Raw genomic sequence first — 25,382 nt, 5'->3', positions numbered from 1 at the left:
TGCCCAGAAAATGTACTATATCCCAGCAAAAGAGGCATATTTTTATCTTAAATATTTACCCGCTACAGAGCAGAAAGTGTTGTTTTAGCATTTTGAAGAAAAGGTATTGCATATATACATATTTTTTTAAATAAACTAAATATTTTTCAAATGGAGAAAAAACCTTCTGGTTTTGCCTAAAAAGATCTGTTGCACGGTAAAAAGTTCAATAAGTGGCTTGATATTTATTTTCAATACATTATATCATATTCTGTATGGAAGCGAAACATGGAACTGGCAAAGGAAGGATGAAAGCAGAGTGAATGCTGTTGAAATGCGCTCCCTCAGACGAATGTGTGGAAAATCATTGTATGACAGAATTAAAAACGACGATATAAGAAAGGAATGTAAGGCTGAACGAGGAATAATTGAAAAGATTAGAAAGAGCTCTTTGCGGTGGTATGGACATGTGGAGCGAATGGATAGCGAGAGAATGACTAAGAAAATATATGTGGCGAATGTGAGAGGGAAAACAGAACGTGGACGACCGAAAAAGACTTGGCACGATCAGATTAATCAGAACCTAAAATCTGGCGGTGTCAAAAGTCTGCGTAATCGGAGGGCATGTATGACTAGATGTATGGATGTGAAGGAGGCTAGGAGTGTATGTTAGGACAGAAGAGTGTGGCGTTCCATCCTCTCTGCCTACCCCTGCGGGGAAACGGCGTGATGGTAGTAGTAGTAGTAGTAGTAGTAAAAACGATCTCCTGAAAAATCAAGTTTTTTTATATATGACGTTGTTGAAAGGAGTGAGCGATACATATGTTTTATATCTATATAAATGTATACACCAAGCGTAGGAAACAATAAAAGGATTAATTAAACCAGCCACCTAAATATCATTGCACTATTATAGGTCCGAACTGGTTTCTCTAACATGAGTCCATAAATATTCGGTACAAAAAAATTGGCTATATTTGAAGATAAAGAACCGCGACCTTTTTCTTAAAGGCCAATGTCGCTCTAAAAAACATAGGACTAGAATTTAAATCCAGATTCGTCACTTAATGTAATCGATGATAATACGAAGAGGAGAAATATTCCTAATTAATTAATGTCGACAAAGGCAAAATAAAGGAATGTGTAAATGATCAAGAGTTTTTGTTTGTGTGTGTATTATGTTAAAATGGGTAAAAACAATAAAAAATTTATGTAAAAAGAACTCCACCAACAAGACACACAAGGTGTAAAAAATATTTTAAATATGTTTATAATAGTTTACGCAAATTAAAAAAAAAAAAAACAACAAATGTTACAATGTTAAAATGTAACGTATTTACTTTAGTCCAGATTTTTATTATTTCTACAATGACTTGATGAGGTGTGGAACATCATTAACTTGAGAAAAGCAATTTTTTCTGTTATTTAAACATAGATGAAGAAAAATATAGAGAAATCAAGTCATTAACAGTTATTGGCTACTAGAGATGATCACTTTAAACACTGTATAACATTCATTATTCAACCCATTAATTTAGTACCACATTAATATTTTTTTGAAGTTGTACATACGCTTTAATTGAAAAAATCTACTGCATGTCATTATGTCGGTGTCATCTATGGATTAAATAAGTAAATTTTGGTATTAGAGGAAACCTTCATAAAATTCTGGTATTTTATAAATAACTTCTAAGTGTATTATTTATTGATTCAGCATCAACTTTGTGGAATAACAAATAATAATGTTAATTTTTTTTTTAAATTAAATTATTGTTTATACCAAACAGTTTTATTTATATATATGACTAGTTTTGAAAACTTAAATACTTATTAAACGATAAATATTTATTTTATTCAATAGGTCAATATGGCAATATTAATATTTTTTATTCCAGCTGAACTAATATGTGGATCCAAAACCAATTGAGCCAAATTTTGATTAAAACTACAAAGTATTATAAAATGAAATTACGATACCAAAATAACCAACAAACAAACAAAAAATAAAAAAATGTGTATAACCTTGTGAAAATTATGAAAATGGTGCTAGAAAATCAGATATAATAAATGTTATGATTAGTTACTTAGTTTTGAAAAAATAAATTGTTTTCAAAATCTTTCACAATCAAATTGGATTTTCTCCCCTTATTTATGTCTAAAAGACTGATTCCATGTAAATGTTATGAGTAAGAAAATTTATAAATGTGTTTAAAAAATGGATGTTTAACAACGCCAATAAATTATTATTAACAATAGAACAGAATCTTCACCGTATAAATATGTTTAATTCTATGGTATATATCACCTTATAATTTATCAAAACATTGCATGATAGGTCTTCGGTAATAATATTTTTACCATGTGGGTGGACATACGTTTGCGTTTAATATCGATTTAATATAAGTAAATACTTAATACTGATCACATAAATAATCTTCCGCATAACCTTTAAATCAATTTTTTTCCAAAAATCATACAAAAAAGATACATTTTGAATCCTGGATTGAAAATGACGTAATAACTATAACGTAATTATTTTATTCAAAAATATCTTGACACATCAAAAGAATGTATTATTTATATACATCTGTATGCAGAAATGCGCTTTTGTCATATGTATGATTTATGGAATCAATTAAAAATGTATGTCATTGTTTAAGTGAACAACGGTTATTTTTATTTACAATAATTGTTTGGGTTTTAAAAGTATTTTAAATGGGTGTAGTTATACAAATATTCATCTCATTAAAATGGACGCTGATATGAAGAAATCAAATTAATTACATAAAAATGTAACTTAAACATGTAAACGTATTTAAAAGCAATTAAATCAAGTTTTGTAACTGCTGATACATTAATTTTGGTATTTTTATAAAGTTTTTCTCAGATTTTTGCTGAACAATTGTATTTTGTTTATGTATTTGGCATTGCGGTTTGTTTGAGTTATATTTTCATATGACATAAGCATGTTAATGATCATATTATAGTGTATTTTAAACGATTTTCTTTATTTATTAACTGGGTTTTTTTACTATAAATTTGACCTTCTAAATACCTTGCAATTAGTTAAGGTAGATAAATCGTAAACTAAAAGAAACATTGTGGTCCTAACAATATGAATTGGTACTTTTAAGTACTTAAAAAATGGCAAAAATTGCTTATATTGCATTAGAAAATGATAATTCTATGTATAGACCTTCCAGTCTAATATGTGTACGTTTCAAGGAACTATGATGTATCCATTTCTTCATTGACTGGCACCTGTACCTGTTAAGGCCTCGAGTATTAAGCATTATGTGAAATAGATAATTTAAATACGGTCAGTGCGGACAATAAACATGACGGAAATACTAAGTGCGCGGGGAAAGTTTTACTATCTTAGGAATGAAGCCTCCATCTAACGATTTCGTTCATTTGTTGAAAAACATTACTCATGATATTTTTAGACATGTTTAACTCCATACCTGCGGATTTCTGAAAATATATACAAAATCTCAAAGAATATTCATTAAATTCATTTTAAAAAAGAAAACTTGTCCATCAAAATTATCATTTAAAAAAATCATAATCCGTAATTTAGAAACCATTATAAAAAAAAGGCAATTATTTAACTATCAAAGGGCGATAAATATTTGAAACTGAAGAAAAACAACTTTAATAATCCAAAATGATTTTACAATAACGAAATGCGATACCAAACCATTCCAACAAAAATTCAAATATTTGTAAACTAAATATTTCAATAACCTTCCTACGCACATTACAAAAAATAGAAGATATAACAATTCTTAAAAATGAATTAAATACGTTTTATAAATGTTGATTGAAAAAAATACACACAAAAAATACAAAGAAAAAACTATTTTATTATTCACATGTATAAACAATAACCAATGAATGTTTGTCCCTCTCCAAGAACAAGAGCTTAGTCTCTTTTTTGAAAAAGCACAGCACAACTAGAAGGTATTAGATGTGTTAAAGGTAAATGAGTTCGATTGTAATATTTTTTGTAATTTTATTGAATAAATTTAAAAAGATAAAAAAATATTGAAAAACAAAACATGTTTCTTTCTGTAAGTAAAACAATGTATAAATTTCTTTACAAATGTTAAAAACAATTCAAGGAATTTCTAAGGACAATAAGAATACATGCAAAATATAAAAGGTTACGTAGTAAGATGTTTACTGCGAAATTAAAAACTTTATGTTGTTGTTAAATGAATGCTTTAATTTTATTTACTTTCACATTGTAATCTAAATCTATTTTTCCGTTGAATATCTTGGTGGAATCGCTCACTTTATCCATTCAAGTGTGAGTCCAGAATATAAAAAAGAGACATGTTTCATCCGAGAGTATCCGAGAAAATAGTTTCAAAATACATGTTGATCTCGATTTACATATGTATTTATTTTCACTAAATGAATTACTTTTGTAAATACGTTCCATAAAAAAACATCACAACTTACATAAAAATCCTTTGAAAGTTTCAAATCAGATCGTTTGAAAGTTAAAAAATAAAAGCTTTTTAATTTATTTAACAGACAAAAAGACTAATTTTGTCGATCAAAATTATTTATTTTTACTTTTAATAATTAATAAATAAATAACACAAACCTATTAAATCTTGAAAAAATTCACTGACGATTGTAATAACTGAGTCTCTGACATCAACACGCGTTGGCCACTGCATCCTTTGAAATACAAAATAAATAAAGTCGTCGCAATCTTATTCTATTCGACTGATCTCAGTGACAACTTAAATACAAAATCAAATGATCAACAACATCATAGAACATTTTAAGGTTGGGATTGCTTTTAGTAGGGAATGAATTATAGCCTATAAAGGAGGTGGTTGATATATTGTCTGGCATTAATATTATTTAACATTTAAATGGTTTTTAGATCCGTAAATTTAATCACAAACGCACACGTTATGCTTTTTTAGGAACTGATTTGTGGCAAACTAGAGAGGTTTTTTCCTTAGACGTTTTTCACAAAAATTTCTTGGCCATTTTTCTAGAAATTTTTCCAATTAAAAATAAATTTATTTTATGATTTCCATCCAGTATAATTGACAGCTTAAATAAATTTTCTTATCAAAATATAAATGTCTGTTTGTTGAAAATCTTAAATCTTCAAAAATTATATACCGCTTGCTTTGAAAGTTTGACACAACGTTGCATTTGAGTATACGTATGTTAGTAACACGGAAAATGTGTTTTATGTGACTGAAAAGGCAGGGCCACCTGTTAAATGTAATAGTTACTCACTAAATACTATTGACAGCTGCTGTAGTAAGTAAACATTTTCAATATTTTTCATTCCATTCATGTTTCATAGATTTATCTAATATTTTGTGAAATACGCATATAAATATATGTGCATTCTATTTCGTTAATTTTTTTTATCTTGTAATCGCAGTGATTCGTGACTGGGTAAAATTAGTATTTTTAAAAAAAAAATGATGAAAAATATTTGTGTTTTTATTATTTACAAAAAAAAATCTATATCATACTATTTCTGTGAGCCTAAGCGGCTAATTACTCGAAATAGGTATCAAATTGTGGTAGAGTGGGTTCGAACATAGAAACCATCACTCAAGAGTCCACGACACTAACCACGGATCCACAACCCGACACTTTTATACTTTATTAGAAATTTTACTATTTAGGACGTTACCAAAATATGTTCAATCATCTTAGTTTATCCAAATCACAAAGTAGATCGCTTGTTTTAATACACATGAGATCCCGGATATACTTAAGAGATCACTTATGTTAGTTTATTATAAATGGCTCCCTTTCAGTAAATCTGGTCTGAAACGTAGAGCATTAGATACATTACAGACATTTTAGCAATTAAGGACAGAGATAAAGGATTATCAAATCCATCATGATACCCTACTCGCTTAGATTGCTGATAGGAAAAAAGAATTGCAATACATTATATTGCTTTTATTTTAATGTGTTTGATGATCGCACCGATGATGGTCGCAACGCATCCGTGTAATGTAACCAGTCTTTTGAATTACCAAGAGTCCAAGTGACTATGAAATCTAGCTACTGCGTATGCAATATGGCTTATTACGGCCCTACTTAGGCTACAACTTTAAAAGTTGAAAACCTTATATCTATTTGCTAGTGGATTTACTTTTCACATTCTTTTCAGATAATTAAAGAGTGAAAATTCTAGGCAAAAACACTCTCCATATCGTTAAAAGCATGATACTGGTTTAATCAGACATTTACCAATTCAGACATCTATCAATTTTCGCTATTTTCCTTACTACTGTATTCTAACAACATTTTGAGTGTGTCCAAATACTTGTTCACAAAATCTGGATTATCTCCAATTACAGGAGTTATTTTCATATTTTTTTTTTAAATAATATGAAAATAACTCCCGTAATTGGAGATAATCCAGATTTTATGAACAAGTATTTGGACACACTCAAAATGTTGTAAACAAATTATCTGGTCAAATTATAAGCTTAAATAATAAAAATGAAAATAGTGTTTTCTGGCGTTTCTCATGTGTGTGATTATAATCCAGGATTCGGACCTCACATACTAATATAAGAGTTTCTGCTTAATAAAAAGCTTCTTTACATCTCACCAATTGATGTCTCTAGTGAAGTTCTTCATGTCTCTGGTGATTCAAGAACAAGATTTCTAAATTGGTTCAAATATATAGAACTTCCAAGAATTTGAGTAATGTGGTTGTCATAAATGGGTAGAATTTGTGAATGTTAGGAGTATGTAAAGTTATCACTTAAACCAGCTTATGACGGTCGTCAGCCCCGTAAATGCCCAGACTTCCATATTCTTCTTCATCTTTGATGAGATGTCAAAAAATAACTGTATTCTAAGTATTACTGTACTTTATTATCATTTTTAAAAGATAATGATATTTTCCATAATATACAATTGTCATAAATAAAAAAATAGTGTTTAAAAAAAATATATATTACCGGCATGCTGGTCATTTTCCTCATCTAATATATTACTTAAGTTAATTTTATGTACAATATTAATCGATTATTCTGACAAATTAAAGATGTTGGGTCAATAAAAACGTTAACCTCGGCCTATTCTATAACGGCGGATAAAATAAATGGATTTTTAAGAGAGGTTCTTAATAAATTATAAACGTATTTTATAATATTTTGTGATTTGAAAAAAAAATCATATAAACTTTTATTTTTTCCAAAAAAACATAAATCTGTAATAAGTACTCCACAATTTGCTTCTAATTTTGTATACTAAATTAGTGTTTTTCGATAATCTTGATTGTAAAAATATTTATATTTTTGGTTATAACAAAAATTCTGTTTTAATTTCTGTATTAATTCTGTAAAAATTTCTGTATGTGTGAAATAACTATGCGTTTTTGTTAAAATCAGTTCCTATTTAAATGACTAACTATAAATAACCCTATCATGTTCAAACGTTAAAAAGCTTTTTGAAAATAAAAATATGTTGACTGTTTTATTGATATCTAATACATACGCTAAAAATATTTATATTACATTTGTACTTATTTACAAGTTTTCTTATTATTTTTCACAGCAGATATTTTTAGGTATTTAGTAACATTACTTGAATAGTAAAATTTACAATATACACGATTAAATGACTACACTACTTAAAGTAATTTAATTTTTTGCTAATTTTTTGGTTTCAAATGATATTTAACACATCGTTAAAATTGTAAAGAATGTCCGAGAATAATACCTTGTTAAGATTGAATCAACATAGTTTCATTATTTATGGAATCACGATATTTTAAATCGTAAAACGCACAACATCTTTCAATTCCGTCTCGCTAATAAGAATAATATATTTTATAATTTTCTGAGAATATAAGTTTTTTCGGGATAGATTTAATACAGCTTTATGAGATTTTGCATTCAAATAAATTATTCGTGCTATTTTTTACATGTTCACTTATTGCTTGTTTAAGGTCAAAATTAGATCATCCAGGTTTATAATTTTAACATTGGTATGAATATCACAGTTTTTATAAGCCACTAATTATGTGAGTTCCTATCACTGATTTATATCTCTGATTAATTAACATATTTTTGTAACTTTAAGATTTTTAATCAATTAAGTTTGATTTAAAAACAAGGTTCTAGAACCAAGTGAGCATTTTGACAAACGTTCATTATTTTATATTCAATAATTTTTTTTATATTTCTTTTATATTCCTGATTTTTCACACACATTTATTCATATAAATATATTGTCGATGTAACATTTATTTTATTATTTTTTCCCCACAATTACTGTTTTTTCCCAGCCAAAATGTATATTTTAATTATAAACCCAACATACAAACTTATGAACCATTTTAATTTTACAGATATTTCAGCAAAGATGAATAAGATTTTCCAAAAGGGAATATGGAAATGTGGTCATTACAGGTTTTATTATTGTTTATGTAATTATTTTTGTTAATTTAATGTTATGTTTATTATTGTAATTGTAACCATTTTTTATTATATTTTTTTAAAGCTGTACAATTCCCAAACAAATAAATAAAATAAAATAAAAATAAATAAATAAAAATAATTTAAAAATGAATATAATTTATTAAACCTAAACTGACATTATCTTGTTTAATTTTTTACACTCCCTGTCGTGCGGTAATTAATTGTTTCTTTTGGCAATATATAACATTTTTATGTGTTCAATGTCAAGCGAGTAGGTATGTATAGATATTCATCGGTCGTACCTACGACAAACGCAAGAATATGGAAAACACGTGGGCTTCTCGCAAAAAATGTTACAGATCACATTTAGAATAGGTACTAAGTATATATTAACCTGTTTGAACACGGATATGATTTGCATAAAAATAGTATATTATAATACACATTATAATTCTTCGGTACCTTCGGTTTAAAATAATTAACATGGGCAGATTTTTTTGCAAATAAATATCAGTTAATTGCTCAAAGTCATAAAAACGATCGGTTTCATATATTTTTTTAATAGGTCGTATTACGCAAAGTTAACGTTGAATGTTAAGGAGATTGTAACATTACCGCACCAAAAAAGTTAATAATGGTTTTAAACAATTTTAATGTTTATTTGCTAAGAAATGTAAAATGGTTTTGTATTACATTTCTTAGGGAATAATATTTTTTTTCACTACATCCTCCGACCCTTATTAGATCATTTTAAACATGTTTTATGCCTTAAATAAGTTAAGTTAAAGTTAAATGTATCATTTAATTATTTATACATGTACACAATTAAAACTTTTTTTTAAATGTTGTAAAAAGCATTTCTTTAAATAATATAATATGTTTTATTTATTGTTTTGGCATTAACTTTGTGGCAAGACATGTTACAATGATTAAAGAAAACACTTGTTTTATACCACTTGAGTTAACTCAAGTGGTATAAAACAAGTGTTTTCTATAATCATTGTAATATAATATAATTTTATTTTTTAAATCGAAATGATATTCAAAGGTTGTGTCTTACTTTAAATACATAAACAAATAATTTGTGTTAAAGTCAATTCGCCTTTCAGTAGCATTTTCAAATATAAATATTTTTAAACGAATTTATTGAAATTACAAAGAAATAAATAAAATATAGGACATGATAATGTTGATTTTTACATTTATGTTTTACGAAAATTACAAAATTTCCATAAATATAGAACTCTATTAACCACAATTTTTCAAATTGTGATTTACGTATTCACAATTGTAATGAATTATTAACGTACAAATGTTCAATTTCCATTTGATAGAGAATGTTAAGAAATAGTCATTCGAATGATCGAAGGACTTTTAAATAAGTTAAGAAAGTAAATAGATAAGCGTGTAAATTTCCCAAGTTTTCCTTGAAAATATAACAAGTAGATATCATAAAATATATATAAATACTAGATTTCCCTCAGTAAACTTAGTTTATTTAAATAATCCCTTGTCTATATTTCGAAAGCTTATTTGAATAAGAGTATGTAATCTATTTTCTTCTTCATCTTCTTCAGTACCTTCTATTCATTCTTAACTTTCTTCCTTTTGCCGTAGTAATTAGCCTTCATTTGATTTTACGTTATTTGTTGCTGCAAATAACGTAAAATCAAATGAAGGCTTGATCCGATGATTGTGATAAGAGATTTTTTTCTACAGCGTCGAAACGATTCGGTGCCCTATACACCATTTAGATGAGTGCTAGAAGATGTCAACATTTAATCGGAAACAATCGACAGTAACCAAATATAAAAAGTAAGTAGTTTATTTGACATACAATACAGAAGTCAACAGAATATTAACGTACTTTCATTGTACTACTTAATTTATAAAACGATTTTGATCTTAAGTCGTCATAAATATTGGCCTACGGATGCGGACATAATATTAGATATGTATATTTTTAATATACAGGATGTATTATATAATTTTGATACTTAATTGAAGTGGCTAATTCCAAATTTAAAAAAAATAAATACTTGTATATACCACTTGTTAAATTTTATTTATATATACGAATAGTTTTGAAAACTTACAGATGTTTTCATCTTCTGGTAAAAATTAAAACTAACGAACAAAAAATATATTTAGGGATATATATAGGTTAATAAATATAGGGAAGGGAGGGCGTTAAGGAACAAGATTTTTTGTACACACACACACACACACACACACACACACACACACACACACACACACACACACACACACACACACACATGCACATTTTCTCTTATAAATATGTGTTCATTTGCTAGATCTCCACTAAATATTTTATAATAATCTTTATGTTTCTGTAGTTAACTATAATTGGCTTGTGTAATGTATATTCTTTTAATGTTTCGTTTTAAATATGTTGCTGTTGTTAACTCAAATAAAAAATAAAAATAAATGTAACTGTACTACACATGTTTACATAAATCATCAAATATTGCTGGAGATTAAAGACGTTCATCAACTAGTGACATAAGGAACCAAAAATTAATCATGAATTAAGATAGTACTGCATTTAAACAATAAAAAAGTATTACAAGATGTAACATAATGCAACATTCAAAATACTAAAATCTATGTCAAAAAAACTAACAGGTCGTAGTGATGAGTAGAATATGGTAAATGTAATAGTGTCAAAAGTGAACCCTAACCAACTAATGACAGGAAGTGAACTTTAGAAATACCCAGATGTACATATTTAATTCTCAATGATTTATTCGTCTTTGTTAAGATATTTATAGCAAATTATGCATCCATTTTTAAATAAGTACGATGTTTGATAATGATGTGGAATGCATCTAAAGACGTGTCACATTAGATTTTAGGAAATGGTGGTAAATTAAATAATATTATTTGTACATGAACGTAGACTGTTAGCAAAAACCTTCGGTTTATTTCTGTGACTAATCAATTAAACTGGTAATTCTTTTATCAACATCCGTTGGGAAAAATCTATAACACCCCATATATTTACATGCTGTATTCGTTTAACATATGGATATTAAATGATATATAGATAGTTAAAGTTCACGGTAAGAAAACCAGATACAAACGTAGATAGAATAAGAGATTTTCAAAATGTTAATTATTCAATAAATGAGATATGAAATGAATTTGATAAAACGGACGTGTTTTGTATGCATTTATTTTCACTGTTGTTTAAAAACTAATTTACTTACTGAATGTATTTCAAACACATTTTTTATTTAAAAAAATATTCATATGTAGTTTGTACGAACAGAAGGAAATAATAAATACAGCTACAAGACGACGAATTATCGTTATAAAAATCATTTTGATTGATAAATTATTTTGATTAATAAGTTATTTTCTATACAAGTACAACACAACACATAAAAAGGGTAATTTAAATTTTATTACGTTTACTTATTTGGTTATTGTACAAAATATGTAAAATATTATATGCAAATGATTAATTATACATTCAACCTCTATATATAAGAATGACAAAAATTAAAAATAGTAAAAATTCAATAATAATTCAGGTTTGATTTCCAGACTGAATTACCATTTTTCAATTAGTTTATATGAGTATAATTTCACCGATATTTTATTTTTAAAGATAGCAAGCACGTTAAAATGCTATCCACGTATATAACTTTTGAGTTAGTTGGTTCTGGTCAAAAATGACAATATTCTGCACATTTTTTTTTGTTATCTTAAGCAATATGTATATATGGCCCAAGGAACAAAATTAAGCACTTGTGCGGATTTGCCACCCAAAGTGCCATTCATATAATGAATTCCAATTCTTCATTTCCTACCCTTTCCTCCTACTATTTCTCATTAATTTCATTTCTTATAAAGTAGTAATGTTCAATTAAAAATAACTTTTTTCATTGGAACCCACCTTTTCTTTCCCTCAACTTCTTACTTGATATTTTCTGGATGTCTTCCTTATTTTATCGTTCACTTAGTCATGTATGTATTTTTTGTTTTTTTTTCCTTATAAGTATTTTTTCTTCCCCATTAACTTCTTATTTACTAATACAAACTATTTGGCCAGCAATTTGTGGCAGTTTTTGTGGAAGATAAAATTTGACTTTTCGCACACAAGCTAGTTTTGAATTAGTTTGAAGATGTCAATTACCCTATCAATGTACGTACAAATTGTATAACATGCATTTCCTAATTTATTGTATGGAAGGTATTTTATTAAATAAATTTCAGGCATTATTTTAAACATTACCAAATATAAAATCACTTTTTTGTCATGAGAAACAGATGAAAAGATTGAGAAACAGCAATTAGGAGCACTTTAAATGATTTAGAATATCATGTTATGTTAATGGTACATCGGTGTAATATGTCATTACTATAGGCATTCGTCCTTAAGAAAAACACTAATTAAAGAACGAGAACGTTACAGCGTGAACTGTAATATTTACCATATCTATGAACCAACGACAGCCTAATGTTATCGGTCTCGTTTCCCAATTTGAACTCAAGACCGTTGGCTGGAAATTGGTCCGCAGTCAACTAGCATTTGTTTTTTTCGATCTTCAGCTGTTCTATTTGGAAGAAGTTTAAATGGTATAAAAGGCTTGGGCGCATGGAAATTAGTATCATTCGACTTTTGTCTTTCACTCGACAATCTCAAATCCTCCTATCAACATGTTCAAGATTGTAAGTATGACTGTGAAATCATAAAATAAGTTAATATAGTAACGTAAGATCAGTGAAAAGTGTGAATTGTTTAAATTATATTAAAAATATTACTTTCAAAACATATTGAAAATATGGATATATTTTATTTATAACTTATACATCGCGGTGCATTCCAAATTTTAAATTGATGAAATAGCTTACCATTTCCTCAAATAAGAAATAAACAAAGTCCATTTTCAAGAAACATTAAGTACCGACATTTTGATATTTATTTTCATATAATAATAAAAAAAAAAGTTTTTTAAACTTAGTTATGTTTAGTTTCTAAAACCATAAACCACGCGAAAAATTACCTAAATGAAATATTATAATGATTAAAGTAAAGATATTTAAATTCCCTCAATAAAATGTTGAGTCGTTTAAATATCAAGTTTATGTTGGATTGTAGTGATATATTTAAAAAAAAAATATAATTGCTGTTTTTTAAACTTTACTTCTTTTATTAAAATCCAATATAACTAATATCTCCTACATATGAATGTATTTATATTTAAACGTGTATGTAAAAATAATTTTAACAACTTACTAAATTAGATTTGCTCATTACATTTCCTTTTTTTAACAATAACAGAAATTTCAGTATGTAAGTCGTATTAAATTTGCATATATTTGCATAGATCTTGACCGTTCGACACAATATGTACTGGAGAGTTTAAACAAATTATTTTTGTTGCTTCATATTTTGTTACCAGTAATTTTTTTGAGTGATAGTCTGGTAACATTTTAATTTTTGTGAAGTTCAAGCTATTTCAATTTATTTTTATTTGTTTTAATTTATTTTAATGTATTTTTACAGTTGTTCTTCGCTGCCCTCGTGGCTGTGTGCGCTGCTAAGCCCTCCTTGTCTCACGTGGCTTACACCGGCGTGCCAGCTGTGTCCGCCTACTCGGCCTATCCCGCTCTGTCTGCCTACTCTGCCTACCCCGCCGTGTCCACCTATGGCTCCCAAGTCGTGAAGACCGTCGGATCTCCTCTCGCCTACACCGCCGGAGCTCCCCTCGCCTACACCGCCGGATCTCCCCTCGCCTATACCGCTGGATCTCCCCTCGCATACACCGCTGGATCTCCCCTCGCCTATACCGCCGGATCTCCCCTCGCCTACGCCGCAGGATCCCCCCTCGCCTACACCTCCGGAGTTCCAGTCGCCTATTCCAGCTATCCCGGAGTATCTGCCTACAGCAGCCCATTGGTCAAGACCGTTGGATCTCCCCTCGCCTACGCTGCCGGAGTTCCAGTAGCCTACACCCACTATTAAGCATCCGACACTAAACCCGAAAATTTTCTCTCCGAAATGAAACTAATACAATTGTTCAAATATTAATTATTTGAAATTTATTTCATTTGATTAATAAACTTTTTCATACAGTAAACCTCCGTTTAATTTGAAAAAATCCTTTTAGCCCATTTAACCATCAAATTTTGATTTTTAATGTATTTTAACACATCATCTAATACATAACCTCTTCACACTAAACAAAAAGAAAGCAAATCATATTAATAAAATATTTCATATATTATGTTGTATTACAATGTATGTGCAACGGATTATCAAACATACAGATACATTTTTGGTTTAGCGTATAACATAGAATCTAAAACACGTTAAGTAGCGCTAACTGAACTTGTGATATCACAACAAGTTCAGTCAACGCTACTCTTAACTAATAAGTTAAAACAAAAATACATTTGATATTTTATTATGGAAAAACTCAAGTAATGATTGCCATCTGCCTTTCAAGGTATGTATCATATTATATTGTGATGATTCAATTACTTGCGTACCCATTTTAATGAGGTGGGCACAAAACTATCGAATTGGTATACACTGGCTTCTGTTATGAGTAGACTCACGAACAATAATGTTGACAGTGTACTTTTTACCAATAAGGAGTTACCGGTTTTAATAAATTCAACAATGATTACATGAAATTATGTAAAGTATCTCCAAGCCATGTTTTAAAAGAGTTCTTCCATAGTTGATTAATTCAACGTTAGATAAACAAAATTATAATAAATACGTCCTTATTATAAGTTTGCCTGATTATTTTAGTAAGGACTAGAATGGACATCCCCAAAGCGTGCGCTAGAATCATTATATGGAGGTTTTGACATATATTGTATGCTGTCCCACCGCATGCCCAGATCTGATACAGAAGCATCTATGCTTGTTGTCAGATCTGCAAGAGCAAAGCAATTTTTTTAAACTAAATTGCGAAATTTATTGAAAATGTGAAACAATATAAAATTGTATCCCGATTTTACTGCGAATTTACATTTAAAAGCTTTCAATTTACCTGTAACTGCCAATCTAAATAATACAAGTTTGTAAATCCGTCACCAAATTTTCGAGAAGTACCCCGGTGCAGGCAGTGAAAACGATTAGTATTTAGTTCAATTAATCAGCTAAATCCGACTCCGACCCGACGCTGGCCGGTACACAGACGCCCGCAACCCCGACCAGCACAGCAGACAGACCCGGAACTGACATAACTATCTATTGACATACGGTTTTGACATAACTATCTATATGTTCATTAATTTAAACTAGTATTTGAAAGATATATTTAGTATAGAAAAAACTAATAACATTGGAGGTTCTTAGCGCCAACCTTAAAGCGAACCAGCTTAGGCGGAATTTATTTGGTTGTGGTAGACCTCCATAACTCAAATCTAGTTCTCCAAGTACACTTTAATAAAACTAACCCATTGACACTATCCACACACCATTTTATTATTTTTAAGTATGAATGAAAACAAAATCAGACGACATAAATCTTGTAAATAGAAGAAATAAAAACTGACCTTTAAGATTCAAAATATTTTTTAAAAGTTAAGATTATTATTATTATTTTAATAATTACCATTTTCTGACGAACTCAGAATTTAAATTTAAATTTGAAATCTCATCTTTGATGAAAAACTACATGTTTCCGTGATTAAGAGATTAACCAAAATATCCACGTCTAATAAATATTTTCTCTTACAACCTCAGTGAGCTTTGGAAATATTGCACTTTTAAATGATATTTATAACAAATAATTTGTGGATGAATGAAGGGCCAAAATTTGGGATGATCGAATATTTCTAATACTTGAAAGTGGTTACGTCAGAAGTCAGAATAATCAGTGGGTGGGTATGTTTGATGATAAGCATGAATATGGAAGAGGCAAAAATGATTTATTTACATAGATAGATTGGTCAGGCTTTCTTTTCTCTATGATGGTTAGTTAGTTGGTTAGTCAAAACTACCCTGGTACCTGAAGCGCAGGACTGATCACCTTGTCTTCATGTGTTAAGCAATCAAGATAACACTGCTTCTTTACGAAGTAGTGTTCTATGCATAATTGCGTGCAGGAAAGGGTTAGAAGAAGAAATATATACATTTGTTTGCTATGTAACATTGATAGAATCCTAAAAGCGCCTGGTTTTAGGCAATTTGCTTAACACTACTTACATTTATTTTCGTAAAATTAAAATATGTAAGCAGAGAGAGAACGCCAAGGCCAAAACTGACCAAAAGTGGTCTTGATCGACAAAGAAGGTTCCAGAGGCCTTGAAAATCTAAAATTTCTCAGTGATGAGGGATACTACCAAGATGAAAATTAGTAAATACGCAGTAAACTTAAGGTTTTGTAATAATAAAAATATAACAACTTATAATTATATGATTGAAAGTTTATATGTAGTTTAACCTGATTCTCAGATTTATTTTAAAATATTCACAATATGAACCACCAAAGAGCGTTACATTATATTTAGGAGAATTTAAAAATTAGATTAAATTTTATAAAAAAACATCCTAGCTTACCTTACTACCTACCTCTACTGCCTACCCTAGTAAGTGGTACCAGCTTACCTAACTACCTCTAATGCCTACCTTAATTAATTTTCTGTGCTTGCTACTAAACAATATAATTGCTTAAAGCCAAGTACTTGTTATGTCGTAACATTTAAATCCAGGTAACATTTTACGTAAACGATTTTTTTTCTTTAAACATTGTTTAGCATTAAAAAAAGAAGCTATTTTTCGGAATAATTGTAAGGTTTTGGAAAGAAAAGAGTTGAAATTGAAAAGTAAGGAGTTAAAATAAATAAATAAAAATATTTTTACCGTTTATATTTTTAAAAACAAAATAAATCCAATTCGCTTTTTTTTAATTAAAAATAAAGAACAAACGACAAGCCCAGAGCGTGGCTGAACTCATTCTGATTTGAAAGCTTGAGACAAGTTTGAGATCTAAGCCTTAATGATATCAAAGTCGGAAAAGTGTCCTATCTCGTCTGAGAGCAATTATAAATGCCAGCATTATTTTACTAATTTTCCCTTAAATTTTCCGTAAAAAATCCAACTTATATAAGTTGGCGATGCCTTCCCGCTGACATTGTTCCCGACCCAAGAGCAACGTCATCCCTCACGTTGTGTACATGTCCCTGGAAATATTTTTTCCCCGAGTTACCTACGCAATACTTCTAAGTCACGTGAGAAAAACACGCACAAAAGAAAAGGTTTATAAGAAATACCCTTCATGAAAAACGAGAAAGAAAATTCTCAATAAAAAATTCAGACGGTCTTATGAAGCGTATTTTAGAAAAATTTAAATTTACTTTTTAATTGTGTATTTTTTTTACTAGGTAACGCGTTGTTCAACATAGATGAAGATGAATATGAAATATAAGTCTGGGTTTATGACCTGTCAAAGCCTGGTTAAGGGATCACTTTAGACGTGCAACATTCACTATTCTACCCATGATTGACAACCACACTTTTTTTTTTTGGAACAACTCCTAGATAAATGATCAATCTCATGACACAGTACGAGTTTGTTCACAACAACCATCTTTGTCGGATTAAAAAAGCTTTTATTTAGCAGACACCTTTCATTTGGATGTATGTAAGACCTGAGTCCCCGATATTAACATACTAGGAAACGCCTGAAAACATGATTAATTTGTTTTGTAAGCAATAAAAATATATTTTTATTACATATTAGAAATTTATGGGACAGCTTTGGAGTCGAAAACATTGAAAGTGCACTGTCAAGAAGCATGCTGTTTGCCTTGAGCAAATAAAACAATACTGATAAACAATACTGTTTAAGTGATCATTTTACACGTGTGTAAAGTGATCACTTAAACCAGCCTATGACAGTCGTCAGCCCCGTAAATGCCCAGACTTCCATTTTCTTCTTCATCTTTGATGAGATGTCAAAAAATAATATAAAACAATACTGTGTGTCACTGTTACGTTCGATAGATGGCGCTGCGATTTTGGTAAAAAAAATGGTTTAATATTTAAAAAAAAAACATTGTTTAACCTGCCAGGTAAAAATAAGCTTTTACATTATTTAAACACGCACGTAATTCGAATGTGACGTTGTCAATCAATCAAAATCAAGTAACGGAATCAAAATATCGGTGAATAACCTTAGGAGATTTAAGATTTCAAAAAACTAATAATGATAATAGGTATATTATTGTGCAATTATTTGTAATTGTGTATATGAAGAAATAAATAAATATAAAACCTAAAAAACGAAACCTACATAAATGGGAAAGAACACAAAATTTATGGTTGTTAGGAAAAACAGTTTTTCCTATCAAATTAACATTAATTGAAAATATTTAAATACGCGGATTATTTTATTTATAAATGTATACTCATATATATTCAAAGGGCTATAAACACTTTTTCTTAAGGTCAAGTATTCGTAAGTCGCAACTTTATTTTCTCCAAATCTGGGTAACATTTTAGGTAAATGATTTTTTTCTAAAAACATCGTTTTTGCATTGAAAAAATAAGTTTTTTTTCGAAAAAAATATAGGTTTTTGAAAAGAAAAGAGTTACTGAAAGGTTAGAAGTTATATATTTTAGATTTCAGAATGTGTCAATTTTAAAATACTGACCCGGCGCCTACGACAACATAATATTTTTCAATGTAGCCATTTGAAAACTAACTAGCATATGTTCTCTCCTATTCCAGGAATCCTAAGATATGACAATAAATACGGGCCATTGGTTGATGTTTTTAGTATATCAATAAACATCTTTAAGTCAAAATTTACACAGCACTTTTTGGATCTCTTGGTATGAATTTTGAATGAAGAAATAAATAACTATAAAACCCAAAAAACGAAACCTATATAAATGGGAATGAACACAAAAAAAAAACAAAATTTATGGTTGTTAGGAAAAACAGTTTTCCTGTCAAATAACAATAATTGAAAATATTTAAATACGCGGATAATATTATTTTATTTATAAATGGTCACTCATATATATTCAAAAGGCTATAAACACTTTTTCTTAAGGTCAAGTATTCGTAAGTCGCAACTTTATTTTCTTCAAATCTGGATAACATTTTAGGTAAATGATTTTTTTCTAAAAACATCGTTTTTGCATTGAAAAAATAAGTTTTTTTTCGAAAAAATTATAGGTTTTTGAAAAGAAAAGAGTTTCTGAAAGGTTAGAAGTTATATATTCTAGATTTCAGAATATTTTCAGAATAAACTAACTACCATATGTTCTCTCCTATTCAAACAATTCTAAGATATGACAATAAATACGGGCCATTGGTTGATATTTTTAGTACATCAATAAACATCTTTAAGTCAAAATTTACAGAGCACTTTATGGATCTCTTGGTATGAATTTTATTTCTATTATTACCTTCCCTAATTTGTACCTATTTTTCCAACCTTTTTTTCACCAAGTTTTGCATTTGTTTTATTACTTATACTTATCTTTTCGTTTTTCATTATTGTTTTTATTTTTTATTTTATATAATTTATTATTATTGTCTATGTAATCTATCTTAATTTCTGATTTCTTTATTATTTTTTGTAAAAAGCAGTAATGCCGTAAATAAATAAATACATAAATATAGATCCAAACATTTTTTTTTATTATTATATAATTTACATTATAAAGAAAAATTGAGAACGTGACTGAACGCATTTTGATTTGAACGCTTGAGATTAGCTTGATATCTAAGCCTTAAATGAGATCAATAATCTGTAAGCGGAATATAGTATTTAATGTATTAATGGCCCGATCCATTTATTTCTCAAATCATCTAATAGTCCAGATATAGATAATGCAAATATATATTCTATCGTTAGTAACGTATTGGAAAATATACAATGGATTACAACGATTTCAGTTTAAAGGATTAAATCAAGAATAGAAAACGTCATAGGTTACTTTGATTTAAGCCACAAAATTATATCCTGCAGTCGGTTATGATTCCAAGAAATAATAATTGAACGATCTATTCTAAGGTAAGACTATTTCAAATCGATCGATTTTAATCCCACAGGACTCCAGATGAGTAAAATAAATACCAAAAAATATATGTATATAAGTGAAATAAATACCAATGAACCAGACTGAACGCAGTCAAAATGCGATCCCTCAGACAAATGTGCGGCAAAACGGTGTACGATAGATGTTCAAATGGTGAAATAAGAAGAGAATGCAAGGCTGAGTTAAGTATTATCGATCAAATTAAGAAAGGAGGGTTGAGATGGTTTGGACATGTGGAACGTATGAATGAGGAAAGAACGGCTAAACAAATTTATGAGACAAAAGTAAAATACTTGAAAGTGGCTGGGTTAGGAGTCGAAAAAATCGGCTAGTATGTGTGAGGAGATCTATGAATGTGGAAGAGGCGAAGAATGTTTGCAAAGACAGGCTGGTATGGCTATTCGCTTCTCCGCAGGGGTAAGAGGAACAATTTGTCTCTGCAAACAAAATTCGCCTTTTCTACACTCATGCATCATCTTTCACATACCCGCCTATTATTCCGACTCCTGAATTGACCACGCAAATTATTTGAAATACTTGATTGTGCCATATTTTTCTCGATCTTGCTCCTCTCCTATGTCTAACCACATTCGCTTCATAAATTTGTTTTACTATTTTTTCTTCACTCATTCCATCCACATGGCCAAACTGTGTTCACACATTTCTTAATTTTATCGATAATGCTTATTTCAGTCTAGCATTCTTAGCTTATTTCTCCATTCGAACATTCATACATCGTTTTAAGCGCATTCGTTTGAGAAATCGCATTTCAAATGCATTCAAACGACTTTCATCTTTAAACTTAATATCGCATCAATTTTACGCAGTGCCTTTTGCATTAATAAAGAAGAAGAAGAATATTCGTAAACGTACTGCACTCTTGAGTAAAGATTTTTGTTTAAAAAAAAACATTCATTTCGTTGACGTCAAACGCAACGATATAAATTTGTGTAAATGGAGCTATGAGTCATCGACTTCGTATCAAATACATCGCAATATAATAAATACGATTTATATTTTTTCAAAGGAACAAATAAGGAAAAGACTGTTTAATTAAGTTTCATTCACAGAAGAACTGTTTTATGAAGAAAGCAGGAGAACGTATCACGCACGTGATCAATTAAAAAAATTATTATTTTATTATAAATTATTTCATTAAATATCTGTGATAAACAGTTTCCATTTATTATTTTATTATTTGGTTAATGAGAGAAAATGTGGTCGTCACGTTTACCTGCAGAAATATTACATAAACTCATCAAAGTTCACGTTTCTGGGAAACATTTTCATTTGAAAGGTGTAATTTAACACGTGGAAAGTGAAATAAACCTTTTAATTAAAGTATCAACGTCACTAAGCAATTAAATCAATAACTTTCAAATCTTAAATGCACGCAAATATAAGAAATGTCTCGAGAGAGGTTTGATTTTTGAGGAATAGAGTTTGTATAAATATTTACAAGTATAGGAGTATACAATTGAACACAAAAGAAGCTTTTTTATTCCAAACTTCTCAATCATTTTAACACTGTGATTTTCAATTTTTTAGACATTAGTTTAAAGGATGAAGCTGTTTGATTCTAAATTTTTCATTTTCGAATCCTTATCCATACCCCATTGGTGCATAAGGCACTGCACCATATAATATTATACGAGAGGTGATCAGCCCTCCGGATCCGGTACCAGTCCAGGGTAATATTTTATAAATATTATCATGAAAAAATAAATTATATTTATTTGTTCTCCCCCTAGGTATCAAGACCCCCAAAACGGTAGCCAAGAGTGCTGACCATTACACTACGGAGGCGGACTCTAAATTAGTTGAGACTATAAATAAATTGTAAACTTATTTTATATTGAGTAAAAAAAAAACAAACAATATATGGATGTGAAGCCTGGAGTTGGCAAAAGAAGGATGAAAGTAGACTGAATGTAGTCAAAATGACGAATCTCTCTGACGAATATACTTTAAAACGATTTTTTTTCTTTGTTTTAAATTCTTTTGCATTACATAGCATAAATTCAAATACAAAAAATATTTATAAAACATAAAATTTAGAAAAGTGCCTGGGGATACATTTAGACATTTTCAACTAAATAATTAAGTCTCAAAAAAAAAACTTGATCGATGACGTATGTATGTATTTATATATATATATATATATATATATATATATATATATATATATATATATATACATACATGTATATATATATATATATATATATATATATATATATATATATATATATATATATATATATATATATATATATTATATATATATTTATATACATATATGTATATATACATACATATAAACTTTCTCTTGTTTTTATTATGTTTATAACTATGCTTATGTATTATTTAATTTTAACAGTGTTTTAACGAAATTTACATTATATATGTCTTGTTTCTAATATTAGAAGTCGTGAATAATGCAGTTATTTGTGAATGTTCATAGAATCGCCTATAATAATGGTGACTGGAAATCCTATTCAACGTTATCTTTTAGATAAACTGATTACGGTTAGTAAACGTGCAATACAGTGGTATAACACACTTCCGCCTCACCCACACAGACTAAGGTAGTCTGCCTCCCCACTTTCCGACGCCACCCCAGGGGAAGGCTATATAAGCGGGAGTAAACCCTCCCTTGCTCAGTTTATCTCCAGCTTTCAAACTGGAAATACTGCTGAATACATTTCAGTGAACGAACGGCAACGAGATAAATATTTTGTATCCATATTTATAGTTGTTCTTCTTTCATTAAAAATTTAATAGATAAGTGATTGTATTTATCATTAATTTTGAAGTGAATTGAAATATCTTATTTAAAAATTATTTTAAAAAACTTTACAAACTTCAAGATACGGATTATCTGTGTTTACACGTAAACTGAGTAATCTCGAAGGGCAGAAAATACCCAGTCCAAATCTCACCCTTCCGGCGATCGTAGTGTGGCCACCGATGGATGAAGCGGAGACAGCGAAGGGGGCGCACCTCCTGAGAGCGCTGGGCAGGCGGCTCGGCAGGTCGCGGCAGCAGGACGAGGACTGCCGGAGCTCCAGCACGGACTCCAACTCCAGCCACTCCCGAACCAGCTCGGCCATCTCGCCCGACCCCCGAGAGGTGTACTCCAGCAGCGACACCGGCAGCGACGACTCTCCCGAGAGACGGCGCCATAGATCCACCACCGTCTCCTTCAGAAAAGTGTTCCAGAACCTCAGCATCTCTTCCCGATCTCACTCCTGCAGCAGCGGCAATTCCGACAACGACAAATCGCGCTCGAGAACCACCAAGAAGAACCAGCAACCGAAGAAGATCTTGAGGTCGCCTGTGACCTACACGTACGTTCGAGGACTCTCCGGGTTGCCGACCCAACGAGTGCCGGTGGGGAGGAACTCTTATCCGACCCAGAGACTCTTCCTCTCAGGCCTCAACCGATAGACCACCTCTATTATGAAACAAGAATAAATTGACAAAATCCAAGGAACTCTCCAAACATCATGCGCCTTAGGCGAATCATCTCACTTCATCAAACTAAAGACTTTATCATTAGACTTAATTCGGATTAATATTATGATTTAGAAATGACTGAGTGATAGCGTCTTGACAGGTAATGTAGGTACATTTTGTATTCAATCCGCTTATCACCATTAAAATATAAACATATAAGAGTATGGTGCGGAATATTTCTTTAAATTTGTAGTAAATTCGTTTATTAAAAATAATTTCACTCAATTTAGTTCAGATAATGAATGTAAACATACATTATACCTAACTTAAATAACGCACTTTTCACATCATTTAAAAAATGTTAACGATATGCATCACCATTAAACTAGTTAATATACACTTATGCGATTATCTTTGATGTCAATTACAAATGAATATCATATTGAAAGTGATACAGCATGCGAATGGTAAAATCGTTTTAACTTACAACATTTTATCGTCTTAAAAGGAATTGGCCGAATATGGACCAAAACAAATTGATGAAACTATATTCCCACGTTACTGTTGTACAGTTGTAATAGAAAATAGTAGTTTGTGATATCGACCATAAAAATAAGTACTGAGATTTTGTACGCAAGTATCTGTCGACGGACTACATCGACAAGTACTTGACTAGGTAGAATATGAGAGTAGAAATGCGATTTCTTATTGAATATTGTTTGTAAAGTAAGGAATGCTAGTTGAAAAGACTGTTTTGCAAAAAAGTTTGTACTCAATACATAAATAAGTATTATTATCACTAATGTAATACGATTGGAATTGTATAATGAACTTTTTAATATGATATGTTAGATTCAATTGATCATAATATTTCCCCTTGAAAAATATTTAGTGCCTTTTGTCTTGAGGAAAATATTTAGATGACAGTTTTTTAAGATCTCGCAGAGCCTCTATTTTGGAGGCTTGTCTACAGGTAGGATAGTAAGGATGAGGAAGGATGATCCGTAAAAATCTAAAACACCCAGACCAATTGAAAATAAATATTTCTTAAACTCATTTTGCAATTGGCGGGTATCGAACCTGGGACGCCAGTTTCGCAGACGAGCATCCAGCCTATCAATCCTTATACGAAAGAACCTATTAGTGACCGTTATTTTATTTTATATAATTTGTAAATAAACGCTTATAATGGTTTATGAAATACCAACACCGCATTTCAATATATTTAAATAAAATTCTAAATCCGTTCGGGTTGACGTACCGCGTGTGCTAAATGAAATTTACGAATCTTTTTATAATCAAATTTCTCAAAATATATTTTTCAAAAGTTTGCACCTCGTATAAAATAAATGTATAAACTAATAAATGAAAAAATTCCTTTTATGTCAGTAAAGGAATTTTGTAAGGGTTATTTTTGTGTTGAAGAGAATGTAGATTTATGACATAAATGTTGATGAATAATA

General features: G+C 29.7%; 1 protein-coding gene across 1 annotated transcript; it reads left to right on the top strand.

The window, feature by feature from the left end:
• Positions 1-13,059: 13,059 nt before the first annotated feature.
• Positions 13,060-14,527, top strand: LOC148313403 (uncharacterized). Its single transcript, XM_088262815.1, has 2 exons — positions 13,060-13,115; positions 13,954-14,527. Exons 1-2 carry the CDS (start codon positions 13,104-13,106, stop codon positions 14,410-14,412), a joined length of 471 nt encoding a protein of 156 aa, XP_088118941.1. The 5' UTR covers positions 13,060-13,103; the 3' UTR covers positions 14,413-14,527.
• The last annotated feature ends 10,855 nt before the right edge of the window (positions 14,528-25,382 follow it).

This window comes from Brachycentrus maculatus, unplaced genomic scaffold, assembly GCF_059751285.1.
Source record: "Brachycentrus maculatus isolate JH-2025_06_01 unplaced genomic scaffold, ASM5975128v1 h1tg000012l, whole genome shotgun sequence".
In the NCBI taxonomy this organism is placed as follows: Eukaryota; Metazoa; Arthropoda; class Insecta; order Trichoptera; family Brachycentridae; genus Brachycentrus; species Brachycentrus maculatus.
The sequence above is the reverse complement of the archived record's forward strand: the minus strand, read 5'-3'. Positions and strand labels throughout refer to the sequence as shown.